We start from the raw sequence: 16,199 nt of genomic DNA, 5'->3' as shown, positions 1-16,199 counted from the left end.
ATTAAAGAAAATAAATGTCAGATGTATAGATAATGAAAGTAATTCTTGGTTGCAGCCTTACAGTAGCTACTTCCATGAAGGAATAATAACACTTTGCTTGAGTTTTTTTTGTGTGTGTGTGTGTTAATTACTTGGCACACAGGAAAAATGAAAGCAATTTCATAAAACATAACTTTACAAACGGCCACACTGCAGGTGTCAAAACTAAAATCATAGGACCTGTGATATTGTAGTGCTTTAATGGTGCAAATTACCAACAAATTTGCAATCAATCAAATTATGGAGACCCAAATGGTTTGGAGTAAATATGGGGCTTCTGGGGGCTGTGGCCCTTGGGCAGTTGCCAGCTTTTCCTGGTTGTTAATCTAACCTATCATGAAATGGGCCATGGGCCAAATTAATTAAACGTCTTGTTATGTAACACCAAATACAGCCATTGAAGACTTCTTTTTATATGTGAGTGGAGTGAAAAACACAAACAACAAACACATTTACTTTTCTTAGATGGAAAACTGCAGACTGCAAACTCCCATTGCCAATTGGGGGAATCAGTGTCAAACTTCTCTGTTTGTATTGTTTATTCTTGCCTGAGGGTGGCGCAGGTTGTAGTGAAACTGCTGAAATGTTGGCACTGACACTCTGCAAGTGAATGATGGATGGATGATGGTGGAGGGCCTAAACAAATCACACATATGCATATTAATGATGTCAATGCGGTGGCATTTTTTGTAGATATTCTGATGGGCAAGGCAAGGGTTATTTATCTAGCACATTCATATTCTACTAACATATGGCCTACTATGCCATATTTCATATCAAGGAGAAAACTCAATCCGCTTTATGATGCGTTTCATCTAAAGAAGAGAAGAGAAAGAAGAAGAAAAGAAAAAGAGGAGGATGCATCAAACATTACCACACAAATTCCTTACAAGGATGTTTTTATTTATTTATTATGCTTGCATAATTTTTGATCATTTATGAATCTACAGTTCGCTTTGTGAGGTCTCTGTACATAGACATAGCTTTTCACGTCCCCTCAGCTGTGCTATAGTTATACATCTTCTGATCAAACGGCGCCATCTAGTGATCATACTGGGTGCCCGCAGGTCTGTGCCATTAACTCCCATGAAGCACTCCCACACTACGTAGCCTTTCAGCGGATCTGGGATCTGGGCCGACAGCAAGTTTTTTTTTGGAGGCTGAAAAAACACGTAGCCACCCCGGTATGTTTGTAAATGGAGTGATACTGACTGTCGGAGGACTGTAAAATGCACCTCGAATAGATTTGATGATGAAGGCTGATCTGCAGTAGATAGTTTAACTTTGGATGGAGTGTATTTCTCTATCCAGCTCACTCTATCCAGAAGCACTGAGGGGGATCGGAATTTACCGGTGACAAGTCTGCGAGGAAAAAAGGAAAAGTTGATCCACTCGTTACATGGCGTAACATTTTTTAAAAACCCGTTTGTTTTGAATCATAAGGAAAGAAATCAAGATTTAAAGCGTACGTCGATGAAAAGGATCTTTTATATAGGGGCAACTCCAACTTATCCCCTTTGAGTTCTGCTTTAACTTTGAAGAACAGCTCCAACCATGGCGAAAAAGTATGATTTCCTTTTCAAATTGTTACTCATCGGGGACAGCGGAGTGGGGAAAACATGTCTGATCATTCGTTTCGCTGAGGACAATTTCAACTCCACGTACATTTCCACCATCGGTACGTTGTTACAGTGTAATGTTTGCCTTATAACCTATACGACATTTCTGCACCAGCTTATGATTGGCCTGTCTGAAACCTGGGATGTGAGCAGGACAAATGTTTGCTGACATTTCATTCTTCCTGTATGTGATGCCCGGCACTGCACAAACTGGTTTGTCCGACTGCTTTCATGTCTCAACTAGTCTGTGCTCTCTTATTTGTTCTTATTTTCATTCTGTCTTTTATCTCTCTTTCTTTCTGTTTGTTGAATGTGTGTGCTGTCTCTTCCCTGACCCTCTCTCCGATCTCTCTCTCAGATCTCATTCCTCTCACTTGGCTCTCAGAAGGTCCACCCACCCTCATTCCTATCTCTTTTACCATCTCTACGTTCCCAGAAGAATGGTTGGCTTTCTGGCATGCTCAGTTTTTGCACAGGACAGCCCCCCTCCTCCTCTGCCCCTTACTGTCTGTCCGTCTGTCAGCTTGTGCATCCAGCAGGACAAAAAAAGAAAAGAAAAAGAAAACATAACTCACAGACAGTGCATCCCTCAGGCCTGTACATCTTTCCTTTATGTCTGTCAGTGGACGGGAGTGCACTGAGGGGTCAAAATCACAGTGAAAATGACCATGAATCAGTCCCCACCCAAGTGAGGGTGACCTATATATTCTGCAATGTGTGTGTGTGCCTGGGTGGGTGTGTTTTTAGTTCATATCTGAGGTATTTAACTCATTCTCTGCCCCCCTCCTCCTCCTCTACGCTCTTTCTGTCCTCTTGTTATCTCTCAGGCATCGACTTTAAAGTGAAAACCATTGAAGTGGACGGAAAGAAAGTGAAACTACAAGTCTGGTAAGAGGTGACAGACGGTTGCTTTCTGGAGTTGTTCTGTGATTTGGTGGAGGCAGGTCAAGCTGATACACTGAGTCATGTTCGTCTGTTTTCTGCCTGCCTCTGTCTCATTTTACTGAGAGGAAAGAGGAACCTCCCTCTTGTTCTCCAAATCAAGATTTTATGACAGGGTTTATTGTGCAAGTATCCATCACACATGGCCGCCACAGAGTGCCACTTCATGTCATGTGAGGGTGTTGTTACAGCGACATTTAAATTCAGTGTAAAATGCACATTAAATGCATCACTCTGCATTTTGCTACATCTCTCACAACTTTCTCTTAACTACTGTTGCGTTTTTGAGTCCTTTGCAAGTTACGCACGCATCAGTGCACATTTTTTGACTTTGAATGTGTGTTGCTTTGTGCAGGGACACAGCAGGGCAGGAGAGGTTCAAGACCATTACAACAGCCTACTACAGAGGGGCCATGGTGAGCACAGGACGCCTGCAGAACAAGCAGACTGGATAATCAGGCTGACATCACTGCCCCTTTGTGTTGGCTCTGTACCTTTGACTGACTCTCCCCTCTCCCCCTCTCTCGTCTCTGTGTGTCAGGGCATCATCCTGGTGTACGACATCACAGACGAGAAGTCCTTCGAAAACATTCAGAACTGGATGAAGAGCATCAAAGAAGTGAGTCTGTTTCCACTTAACCATGACAAAGGCAAGCAGGAAATACTTAAAAACAGTGCATAGTCAGTGGGAGCCATATTAGTCATGAGTACGGGTCTTTACTCACTGCAACAACAAAGCTAGGGTCATTGCACAACTGGTGATTTTAAAGGGTCAGTACATCCAAATCACACGAAACATATTCCAGCCCTAAAGCTTCTTTCTACTGAAGACGTAGCCCGAGCGAAAACTGTCCACGGTGAAAAATAGTTTTACCTGATGATTGTCTAAGGACAGGAGTTTTTTGTTTTTTTTTGTCTTATTCATCTATCAACAGGACTAAAACTAAATCTAAACAGATCAAATCAAAACATGGCTAAATACCACCAAGTGAGCCAACCTTTCCACTGGCAAGGTTGTTTGTTTTTTTTGAGACAATGTAGTATTTCATTTACTACTATTTCATTTGTTGGACACACCAGGACATAATGTGAGGAAAATATGAAAGTATTCATACAAAGAATGAACACTGCGTAGTAAAATACCTTCACACAATCTCATAAAATGGACGTTAAATCAACGACTTACGATTACTGTGAATACAGACCCACAGTCAGCGTCCACATATGCCCTACTTTTATTTATTTTTAATGAAACATCTTATCTGATACTTTCAGTGACCGCAGAGACCGCTCTCCTGCTGCAAGCAGCTGCTGTTATTGCCTCTCAAGTGCAGATCACTCTGGTTGTTCAGTTCAGACTTTCATGTTAAGACTTCTGCTGTCCATTCCCTTTAATCTCTTTATCTGTGTCTGCCGCCAAGCAAGCACCTTTACCTAAGTACACCCCAACTCAACTTGCCCTAATCAATTAATTGCGTTCCCTCTTTCCCAGAATGCATCAGCTGGGGTCAGTCGGATGTTGCTAGGTAATAAGTGTGACATTGAGGCGAAGCGGAAAGTTTCCAAGGAGACAGGAGAAAAGGTGAGACGACATTCACAGCAATGTAATTACAGCCCATGTGTTGTAAGCTGTAAGTGTAATTTTGAAGTATCAGTATTGAGAAAGTACTGTCTTTCAGAATAGTGGGTAGATGGATCGAAGAATGAAGAGCTGCTGTAGTTTAATTGTGAGAAAGAAACAATAGAAAATGAAACAACAGATTATTAATATGGAGTCTCTTTTAACTTTATACAAGGTGGTGATTATTTGAGGAAGGGACAGAGTATGTCACATTCTTGATATGCCAGCTTTGAATTGACTTTAGATAAGAAGCCCTAAGTTATGATCACTCATATCCTGACCTGTAACCAGTTCCGTGTCTGTGGTTGACAGCTGGCTAAGGATCATGGCATCAGGTTCTTCGAGACCAGTGCAAAGTCCAGCATTAATGTCGAGGAGGTGAGCCGGAAAAAAAACCACAGACTAACAAAACACTGTCTTGACACTTCATTAAATTTAAACTCACAAGCTGCTTTTCTTATGATAGTATACATATGCTGCAGACATTGACTTTCATTTTCTCTCATTCGTCTTATGTTTTTGTTTTCTTTAGTCTTTTCTGGCTTTGGCACGTGACATACTACAGAAATCCAGCAAGAAACCAGTGAGTCAGAACGGACTTGTTATACCAAATAACACCAAACTGAAGCTTTTGTTCCTCCATAAACATGGGATTAGAGATGTATGTTATACTGCTTGTGTGTGTAATTTCTTTTTCTTTGTCTGTTTTTTGCTCGTCTGGCAGGGCCCCACAGGGCGAGAGGTGAAGATCACCAGCAGCACAGAGAAAAAAACCTCCAAGTGTGTTCTTCTCTAGATGTGCCAGCTAGCACACAGAAGATAATGCCATACAAATACAGATTTAAGAACACACCAGTATTACTGGAGGAATACAGCGCAACACGTTTTCTGTCTCCATCTGGTGGACTTAAAAGTCAAATACACACAGGTGCAAAAAGTGCTTTTATAGCTAAACAATTGATACTCCCTTTACAAGAGTTTGTACTTTTGTTCCCCAAGAATTTGCCATAAAAAATTATTTATAGATTACTCCTTTGAGATAGTGCCTGTATTACACATGGAACATATTTTTTGCGAATTCTACTGTGTGTAAAAGTCATGAAGAGTTGGTGAAGTGGAGTCTTCGATGGCCCTAAACTGAGCCCTGATGCAAATTCAAAAACCAGTCCCCACAATGTTTAGTACGGTTGTACATTTCTATTTCTCACCCTGTATTTCTTTAGCTTATCACCACATTATGAACCCTACATCACCACTGTTTAATGTCTTGGAAGAACTTCAGCTGTGTTTTAAAAGTCTTTTCTGGACTGGGTAGCTCTTTAGTAAAACAAACAACAAACAAATTTCAGCTTAATGGAACCAGTTCATTCACCGCGTAAGTGTGAGCACATGCAGTAATAGCTTTTAGTAGTTCAGTGGCAGAGGAAGAGTTTGTTATAAAGTATTTTGATTCATTACATACAGTTCACACAGCAGGCTCCTGGTTGTAGTCTTTTGCCCAAAATGTCATTAAATTCATGGGGCCACGGGCATTTAAATGATTCTGTTAGATGGAAATTAGATGGAAATGCTAAAATGATTGAACAATAAGTCATGAAACACCTTTGTTTGGCAATGCAATTTCAATTTTTTGTCAGTTGACTGTTTCAAATTCAGATGGTTTGTATACTATTACAAGAGCACAGAGAGGTAGACATCCCATTCCTTAAGTGCCATATGAGAAACGGGACATATTTTGCTTCTCAGCATTTTTAGTGGCTCATACATACTTTGACAAATAGATGTCATGAACTGAACATTGAGCTTTAAATGTTGGCTGAAGTTATATTTACATTCCATTATGGTTATTTTGTGCATATCCGTTGAGAATTGATGAGATGTTTCAGTAGTGCACAGCATTATTATAATGCTGTTATGATGCATTCTACAAAATCTACAGCCCCAGATGACTCTGAACACGCTGAGTGCATGACATAGAAATTTCATTGTTACATCCTATAAGAAATTGAAAACATGCTCTTTGCGTTAATGATTTAAACAAGTTCATGTCGGTTGTTTGTTGAGGCTGAAGCAAACACTTTGTTTTAATAGATGAAGGGATTGAGAATGTGGAGGATGGAAACTGAGATAAGTGCAATATGAGAGGGATGAGTAGAGAGATAAAAGAATGATGGATAAAGCAAGTGAATAGACAGGATGTGAGAGGCTGGGAAGCAGTGGTGCTCATCTGTCCCTCATTTGGAATTGATTTAGTGGATCTTGCCTTTTATCTGAAGTGCCTGGTAAATCTCTGACTAAACACTACCACACATTTTCTACATCAGACTTGACAGTCTTCCTCTTCAGGAAATTTTCAGATCATTCAAAATGACTCTGATTACAGGTGCTCATCTGATCCTGACAGTTTTTTTTTCTGCCCAGATATACTATTTCCTGTAACAAGTTTCTTTCACATTCAGTGTATTTTTAGTCCTGCCACAAGATTTTGTCACTTGCTGAATAAAAATGCAAAACTGTAAACATGAGATGTGTGTTGTGGTTTGAAACTGTGTGTTGGTACAATAACTATGCCACTAATATTATATACCACTTGTTCCTAGATTTTGTAATTTTTTTTCTCTTGTGTGGAGTCAAGTCAAGCAGTTTATTAATGGATTTTGATCTATAAAAATCGAGCAAAAAAGACATATATGTCATTATGGAGGTGGATTTTTCATAACCTGGCAACCTAAGAGTTGTTCTCTTTAATGGCTAAAAATGATCTATAAAGCAGTAATATATTATGTATTTACCAGTAACAGAGCCATATAGTTACGAAACCTTTATGGCTCTAATCTGTTTGTTGACATATATGGATTAGACCAGGCACCTATGAGACACTAATTGAACCCTTCTTGCCTTCTTTTTAACTACTATCCTCCCTGTACATCGGCCAGTACAGTGATGTTTTCTTTCCCCCTCGTTGCTGCAGCAGCAGGAACTGGAGTCTGTCGCTAGGCAACCGCCCCTCCTTCCAAGCATCAGCATCACAACGGTGTGCGCGCGCTCTGCCGCATCTTCAAGTTGCCTGCACGTTCTGCGTGCCTTGTCATCACGTCGGGCTGGTTTCGGTTTGCAAACACGATACATTCCTCTTTCAGTGTCAGAGCTGCACCGGGGAACAGAGGAGAGGCGTGAGGGCAGCAGAGGGAGGGGCGAGTGAAAGGAAGAATTAAAGATAAACGTGGAAGGATTTCAACATGTTATCCCGGGCATAGGTAGGCTCTTGGCTATGCTGTTATCTTCATGTGACGTTTGGTGGGAGGCAGTGAGGTAAACGTCCGGGATACATGTACACACAGATACAAACACACGGGCTGAACGGGATGCCCGCGTGACTGCAGGGAGGAACGAGGCCGAGAAGGAGGAGGAGGACGAGGAGGAGGAGGAGGAGGAGGGGGCGGGGGGGTCTAGGTGCGTGTGTGTGGACCACCGCAAAACCCCCGAGGTGGAGTTGTCAAAGATCGAAACCCGCGAGGAAAGATTCATCCCAGCCCTGCTGCTATTTTTGGTGCAGTTTGAAAATCGATGTAGGATATTTATTTCCTGTTCATGTCGAGGTAATTAGTCCCGCTTCCCGAACGAACCCGATGTGATCTTGGGGCTTTTGATCTCCACACCGTATTTTTTTTTTCCCCCCTCTTGTCGGTGACTGGATGAGGACCTAACATAAGGTCGCGGGAGCTCACATTAGCTCCTCCTGAGTGGACAGACCACGGAATGACCGGCTCATGTCATCGCTGCTGATCAGCTGGGTTTTCTTTGGGATGCTTCAGAATTTGCGGCCTGCTCGGGTCTCCAGTTACCGCAATGCCACTGGCGAGAGGAGGGAGAGGTGGACGGCAGAAGACGAAGAGGAGAGAGCAGCAAAAAGCAAATGAGTATAACAATGATGTGAAGACTGGGGAAAAAAACGAGCTCAGTTTGTGAGACTGTTATAATCAGAGAAGTAGGAGAATGGTATAGACTGTACTCTATAAGCTATAATGGCCTGTGAACTGCACGGCGTGTAAGAGACACTGTATTGACTCAAGCAACATTAGTATCATGGCTGAAATGTCAAATGAGGCGAGTAAGGTGGCTGTGAGTGTGTAGCAGCTGCTCATTTCTCAACTTTCTGCTGACAAAGTTCTTGGACTCACTGACTGGACTATAGTGCACACACCATGGAGCACTGCGCAGCACCTATGGCACCTGCCAGTGGAGAGCTTGGTGCATAATTGTGACAGAGTGGAGCTCTGAAGCCAGCATTTATGTCTCTCCCTCTTCTACTCTCCTGTGCTTCTACCCACACAACCAAACTTTTTTTTGCGAACCCAGAGTGAGTGTGAAACCTCTCCCGGCCTCCTCCGCTCACAGACGAGCCTGTCATGCCTTCACCGTCAGACTCCAGCAGCGTGGCCTCTGCCTCGGGGTCTCGAGGCTGGTCAGACAGCCGCAGGGGCATGTCGGGCCGGGGTCCTGGTGGTGCACGGCTGCTCCTGTACCTGGGGCTTTGCCACCTGGGCCTAGGGGCCATGGTCCTGGCCTTCTCTTTCACCAGCATGGCCTTCACCTCCTCAGCTCGCGTGAGGCAGTCCTGTCCATTCTGGGCTGGCTTCTTTGTAAGTGTAAATCTGACATCAACTTGCGGCGTTAAGAATGAAACAAGAGATCTTAAAGTGTGTGTCTTCTTGTCTGTGTGGTGTTTGTTACCAGGTGGTGGCATCAGGAATAGTTGGGATAATCTCATGGAGGAGACCTTTGACACTGGTGGTATGTACATTTCCATCTGATAAAATGAGCGTTCAAGTCTCTAAGCTATAAGTGTAGAACTGTGTGCCATGGAGCAAGGCTGGATTACAAACACGGCAAAGAGTTCCCCAGGGCCCCAGACCTCCAGGGGCCGTAGAAGCCCAGGTTCACTGTTTTTTAACCAGGTTGTGGTGATTTGACATATTTACCAATTTGAAATATGTACCATTCAAGAATGATAAGAACTGAAGTGAAAAGTTGAGAAACCAATTTCACAACAAGCTCAGTTTAGTAGCTGATCGTCATCAGCAGATGGAGTCTGCCCAGTTGTAGATGTCCAATTTATCTGGCAACTTTGACGACTGTGAAAAACTGAGGTTCAGAGTTTATTCTTGACCTTGGAAACACCTCTCTGGCTGACGGTGTGTTTTTCAGTGGAATTACAGGCTGTAGTTTTTGGTTAGAAGAACAAAACTCACCCTGCTGTATATCATATCTCTGTGCTCCTCCACAGGTGTCACTGTTCATGCTGCTATCTGCAGTGTGTGTGATCCTCAGTTTGGCCGGCTCGATGCTCTCCTGTCAGAATGCACAGATGGTCAAATCTATGCTCACCTGCCAGGTACACAACATTATGCAAGTGTTGTCTGCTGCCTCATGCTGAAATGCCCTTATAGCCAGATGCACGGGGAGCGTGCCAGAAATAGTTTTTTGTTTTGAGTGAATATGTTTTTAGTGAGCAGATGAGTACTTCACACCAATCCTCTGTGTATGGGAATGTGTGTAGGTGGAGAATGGTCTGTGTGTGTGTTGCGTGCCCCCTCACACCTGCTCCATCACAGAGGAGGAGAACCTGGTCCTCTACCTGAATGCTGACTGCCACTCAGTCAGACATCAGCTGAAGGTGGGTAGGATGTGTATCTAGACCCGTATTATCAATTTATTGCCCAAGTTAATATATATACTCTACTACAAATAATATGCTGGTTTATTGTGGAGTTGTGATTTTTCTGAATGCATACTTCTCTGCAGGACCTTTTGTTCAGTGCTTGTGGTCTCAGCATTCTCTCCACCATCATCTGTACTTTGTCCACTGTGACCTGCAGTATTCACATTTTCTCCCTGGACCTTGTGCACCTGGTGAGTACAGACACAGCACATTTCACATCTACCAGACTAGCAGTTTTTTGTTTTTTTTACATTGAAGTACTCTGAAATTCAGCTATACTGCTGCCTTAAGAAATTCAGGCTTCACATTTTAAAAACACTTTGTACAAATGTTACAGCCTATAACCATCTATCTGTTGGACAATGCTGTGTTTCCTATTCTCCCTGCCTAGCTGGCCCCCCATCGCTCTCGGTCAGTCAACCCAGAATGCACCACTCCTCAGGATGCCTTCCTGACCAACATCATGGACTTTGAGGAGTTTGTCCCACCCATCCCTCCGCCTCCCTACTATCCTCCTGAGTACACCTGCAGCTCTGAGACAGACGCTCAGAGGTAACAAACATAGAGCAGGCGCTTTCAGTGTTTTAATATACATCAGCATCCTGGATAACAGAGTGTAAGATGATTATTTTTGTATTAATGTCCAGCATCACCTATAATGGCTCGATGGAGAGCCCTGTTCCTCTGTACCCTACTGACTGCCCCCCTCCTTATGAAGCTGTGATGGGACAAAGAGCTGTCAGCCAGGTGAGCGTGTGTGTGTGTGTGTGTGTTTGTTTGTTTGTTTGTTTGTTTGTTTGTTCTGTGTGATGCACCTAGTGATCATGCTGATCCTTCTCTATTGTGACTGCTAAGGCAACAATGTTTGACCCCCACGGCACTGAGCTGTCTGGAGAGAGAGGAACTTCTACTGCCTTCAGTGGAGAAGGTGAGAAAACATCACATCGTGACAGGTTCACCTGTACTAGTTGACAGGAGTCAGTGGCAATGTTGGTAATGTTGGTAATGTTACATTTAAATTCAACGATTAGCTGATTAACAGTGAATCAATAATATCATAATAGTGAATATTAAAAGCTCTTTTTTATATAATTGCCAATTTAATATTTCTTTGACTATTGAAATCTTGGTAAAATAAAAAAGAAAACAGTAGAGGCCTTTAGATTTGTACAATCTAGCGATATTTTCTCCCCATTTCTGACATTTTATATACTAAATGATCAATTGATTATTATATAACAGAACAGTTGCTAATGAAAATAAGTGTTCATTGCAACCCTGATTTAATTCATTGAGGCAAAATGTTCATATTTAAATGTAAACTCCAAACAAAGACTAAAAGGTCGATAATTGTCTAAATGAGATCAAATCTGATGATAAAAACACAATTAATATAGCCCAGAAAAAATAACTTAATCTAAAAACTTGTCTAATCAATTCAGAAAAATGATCAGAGTAAGTTGCTGACTTTAACGGAGTATAAAAAGTCAATGAAATGAAGGAAACTCAGCATACACAAGGACTTTACCTGTCACACAGAGGTATACGCTTCAGATAACACAGTTCTACATACGTAGATCCTGGTCTTCATAATAACAGATTACCATTTCATATTTACCAGTGTCCATGGACAGTGGATCTCTGTTGATGTCAGAGATTGTGGACATCCCTGATGATTCCTCCCCATCTGAGGACTCCTGTCTTATGGAGGTTGGGCTAAGGCACCACGGGGAGAGGGGCAACAGGACCGCTGGTGAGGGGGGAGATGGGGGAGATGGAGGGGAGTACTTCAGCTTCCGTGGTCCTCAATCTCAAACACCAGAGAGTCCTCTGGCAGGAGGACCGAGAGCCAGGCGCTTCCTCAGAGGAGAGAGGTCCAACTCCTGCTCTTCTCCCAGCACAGCCACCACCACATACAGGTGAGGGCATAGACATGGTGGTGTATGGTGTTTTCTTTACTCATCATAGTGCAAAATTATTGGGCTGTAAGATAATTTCTAAGTTAAAATCAAATCCACAATTAAGCCTGTAACTAGTACACACATATTCTGAGTTCTCCTGTGTCGTTCTCCAGGTCTCCAGTCTTGCGTCGCCAGGCCATGCTAGCTAGTAGCTGTTCCCAGCTTGAAGCAATAGGGAGCTCCACTTCTCAACAGCGATCCTCCATCCCAGAGATTCGCGTTCGCCCCTCCACTCCCTCACGCCAAGGAGCTGCTCCAACCTCCTCTGCTGCTCCAGCTTCATCCTCCTCAGCTGCCAGTGAGCAGGGCGGTGGTCAGGGTAGTGGGACGCCCCTTCCACATCAGCCACTGTACCTTCGACGAAGGGCAGGGAAGAGTGAGAAGGACGGAGAGGGTGTAAGAGGGGATAGTGAAGGGCTGCTACGCCTGGTGAGGTCACACAGTGAGCCGGGCCTCGGCTCCTCGACTGATACAGGTGATTCAAACGCCAACATGAAAATTTCTTAACTTTAGTTTTACAGTTTCCATAACTTGTCCTTTTGTCCCCTCTTCTCTAGTTGACTTTGTTTCTGGAGACAGCAAAGCATCTATAGATACAGGTAAAAGCTTTTATATAAAGGGCTTTGAGATGTGGTGTACAGGTGTCTGACTGGTCTGAAAGAGAACACATCTATGTTGTTTTGATGAGATATATCTCAGCAGCTAATGGCCATCATTTATCAAACATTATTAGAGTCTAGTGTAGATTTAAGCACCAGAGGAGACATGCAAATCTGTCCCCATGTGGATGTGATTCATGAAACTCCACAACATCTAAATTAACAGTGATTTGATTACAGATTGATAAATTAGATTCCGCTGTGGAAACAATAATGTGATTCACCAGCTCCTCGTTTACATTATTTTCAGATGGTCTAATTTATGAATGTTTGCTGACACTTGGTAAAGATAAGCCATGGTTAAGGGGCTTCACTGCATGAATTACTCTACATGTCTGTATCTTTAAGATTTTAAGTAGCCTATATTCATTAGCCTACATTTTATCGAACTGAATATTATATTGCAACATTTAAAAACATGATAATGCTCTTAGTCTGTGTTGCAGAGCATGACAACAAGCTGTCTTATTATATATAAAGAACACCCACGGCTATGCCAGATATGGAAGTGTCTACTGAGCGTAAAAAGCTTTCTCCGTTTTTCTTTTTTCTGTCTCCAAAGGTCCATCGTCTGAGGCATGTCTGTTGCCCCGCACGTCTTTGCCTCCTGCTGCAGCTTTGCCGAGGAAAGGCAGCATGAAATCAGCAGCCACGGGGGTGCAAGTCCCCACCAAACCCCCACCCACGTCGCCGCTGCGTTTACCTAAAGACTGCCACCGTTCCCTCGGAGACCTTAAGGCAAGTCTTGAAAAGACAGGGTTAACGGAACTTGACAGTTCCCATGTGTTTCTTAGCAACAGCTGGACTGCTGTTTGTTTGCCCTATTTCTGTCACCCCTACACTGATCTTTTCTCTTTTCCTTCAGGTGACTCGAGTTCTGGTGGCTCGTTTCCTGCAGCGCTCCAAACGCAACCTAGCTCCCTCCTCCGAGCATGCTGGGAGCACAGGGCAGGGGCCTAAGAGGCGGAGTGGAGCTGAGGGTGCTGCCACCAACCACCTACCCCTGGAGCAAGTATGACACCAAGCTCTGCTTAATCTAATTTCATTTATGCACCTGTAGACATGGAAGATCATGTTACTCCTCTACTTACCTTTCTACAACGAGTTACGTGCATCTCCAGTTATCTTCATCAGGCTGTCTAGTTTTTGTCTAAATGTTTGCTTGATAAAATCATTGTCAGGTGTTGCGGACCCCATGGAGCACCGGCCGAGGACAGTCCAACCAGCACACTCATCATCCTCCTCATCATCGTGGACACCACCACTCCCATAGTGACAGTCGACACAACCGGCACTACAGCGGCCGAGCACCAGAGGGGATCCACCTGCGCAGCTGTGGAGATTTAAGCTCCTCCTCAACAGCATCACTACGTCGATTGGTGACGCCTTATCCACCGCATGGGTCATCGGGAGCTCTCTACTCAGAGTCTGCACTGTGAGGAGGAGAAGAGGGTGAAGGAGGGATTGGGGAGGAAAATAGGAGGTATACAAGATGGCAGGGTTGCAGGGAAAAAAAGGAAGGTTGATGATGAGCAGGATTTATTCAAGTAAAAACATCTAGTATTGATATTTTGAAAGTCTTCCCTCCTTTTTCTCTTTGCCACTTCCTGTTTCCTGAAGCCAACTGTGCAAATGGCCTTATTCAGTGGTGCTCTTTATCACTTGGAACATCAACCCAGAGCTCACACTTAATTCACTGGTCAACATCAATGAAACAGTCATTTGATGCTTATTTCTGGCCAGCGTGGTCTTTCCTCCAACAGAACAACATTACAACATTATCGGCTGAGAGCAACCTACCAGAAGCATCTTTTCTGCTGTAATCTCCACCTTCTCCCTCTCAAGAGTCATCTGGAAACATCTTTTCCTCAAGACTGGAGACAGAACTCAACAAGCACTCCATGCTACAACAACCACTTACTCACATGTACATTCGATCTATTACATAATAATGGGTTGCAATATGCATCTGGCCCTTTTGTACATTGCTATATATCCACAGGATCGCTCAGGTGAAGTGATCATAGAAACCCTTATTTTGTCTTCCATTGATAAAAAAAAAAAAAATGCATCTCAATAAACATATAGTTAGCTGAGTACAATGTAAGATAAACAGATGAGGTTGCACACGAGGACAAATGCTCTCACATTAAAACCCCTTGACTGAGTTGCTAATTTTGCAATGTTTTTTTTTTTGTTTTTGTTTTGTTTTGTTTGTTTTTTTGCAATTCAGATTCCTACTTTTCCACACTTTCACGTCCCCACATTGGCCTTCAAAGAAAGGCAGCCAGCATTTCTAACACTGACAGTACTGCACGCCACAGACACACGTTCAGCTTTTGCAATGTATTCTCTGTGGGTGGCCCCTTGGACACGGTGGTTTGATTTGCATATGTGCATGTTTTGCTACAGCCTCCCGAGTACAGCAGGAACCTTATGCATTAGATCCTGACCGTCTGTGTAACTAAGTAACATGTCTTCAGAATGTCTTTATCTGCATGTTTTGACAATGCTTATTACTTTTTCTCCTCTTGCACCCAAGACCTATGATAGTAGCGATTGAAATGTGTTTGTGTTAATAGATAGCTGAAGGGAAAGGTCAGAGTCAAAGATGTGCAGTGTTTCCAAAGTTTACTGCCAGATGGCCCCAAACAGGCCTCTGCATCCTAATTTGATTTTGATGGGGTCTGAAAATTATTCAAATGCACATGCATATCTATGACACAGGCTAAAGCAGCCTGATCCTGTAAGATAAAGAGGTGTAAATTGCACTATGACTCTGATGAAATGAAGAGTCTCTTGCAATAAATGTACAGACATTATTTGTTAAAAGGTCGTGCTTCACACTATGTGTTGGCACGGTTCCCTTTGGACTTGCAAGGGGTAGTGTGTAGGTGGTTAAATGGAGAAGAAGAAAAAAAGAAGCCACCTTGGGCTGCTGACACTCCAGTGACAATGAACATGTGATGAGTCTGGCAGCTCTGGATACTGGATTTTCAAGTATATCAATATATGCGTGTCAGATTGGAGTTTTTATCTTTGGAAAGTCTTTTTGGTGTGCTCACTAAATGATGATATTGACTCCATATCAGTAAAGGCACATTTTGGAGACACTCATATGTATGTAACTAATTTTAAAAATTTACACGCATACACACTCAGCCTGCACACAGATACAGGCACACTCATACACACCCTTATAAAGGCACTGAGCTGTGTTTCTACCTCCTGTCTTGCATAAAACATTATTTATTTGAAGAGATGTATATCTGTATGGCAGGCTTAACAGGATAGAGCCTTGAAACCTGAATAATAAATGTATCTAAATATGACACCTATTCCAGATTTTAAATGCAGTGTCAATGACAAAACTTTCAATGCAAGTTATGTATTTCAACACACGAAATAAATAATAGACATAAAATAAAGTACCTATGTTTATGATTTATACATTTTTCGAAGGGAAACAATCACAGAAAATACTGTAAACCTAATACAGTAGTAGATTGTTTTTTTTTGTCTCTGTATTGTCCTTTTTTTAATATAGTTTTTCTTCTCATGCAGTAAAACTGATTACAATACTTGAAGCTCACCACTCCACTTAAACCCCGCCTCTTCACAATTCCTATTGGTCAG

The 16,199-nt window shown here is 42.7% G+C and overlaps 2 protein-coding genes across 2 annotated transcripts; both read left to right on the top strand.

The window, feature by feature from the left end:
- The first annotated feature begins 1,140 nt into the window (after positions 1-1,140).
- On the top strand, positions 1,141-6,746 carry rab13 (RAB13, member RAS oncogene family). Its single transcript, XM_056381570.1, has 8 exons — positions 1,141-1,717; positions 2,486-2,546; positions 2,956-3,016; positions 3,142-3,219; positions 4,093-4,182; positions 4,534-4,599; positions 4,754-4,804; positions 4,946-6,746. The coding sequence occupies exons 1-8, from the start codon at positions 1,594-1,596 to the stop codon at positions 5,015-5,017; spliced, it is 603 nt and encodes a 200-aa protein (XP_056237545.1). The 5' UTR covers positions 1,141-1,593; the 3' UTR covers positions 5,018-6,746.
- A 571-nt stretch (positions 6,747-7,317) lies between these two features.
- fam189b (family with sequence similarity 189 member B) lies at positions 7,318-15,991 on the top strand. The gene is made up of 14 exons (XM_056381816.1): positions 7,318-8,864; positions 8,959-9,015; positions 9,509-9,616; positions 9,782-9,898; positions 10,027-10,134; positions 10,335-10,495; positions 10,591-10,690; positions 10,799-10,871; positions 11,565-11,862; positions 12,018-12,379; positions 12,462-12,503; positions 13,126-13,301; positions 13,429-13,575; positions 13,745-15,991. Exons 1-14 carry the CDS (start codon positions 8,631-8,633, stop codon positions 14,000-14,002), a joined length of 2,241 nt encoding a protein of 746 aa, XP_056237791.1. The 5' UTR covers positions 7,318-8,630; the 3' UTR covers positions 14,003-15,991.
- The last annotated feature ends 208 nt before the right edge of the window (positions 15,992-16,199 follow it).

Source organism: Seriola aureovittata, chromosome 7, assembly GCF_021018895.1.
Source record: "Seriola aureovittata isolate HTS-2021-v1 ecotype China chromosome 7, ASM2101889v1, whole genome shotgun sequence".
NCBI classification, from domain to species: domain Eukaryota; kingdom Metazoa; phylum Chordata; class Actinopteri; order Carangiformes; family Carangidae; genus Seriola; species Seriola aureovittata.
Note: the sequence above shows the minus strand (reverse complement) of the source record. Positions and strands in the feature narration are given on the sequence as shown.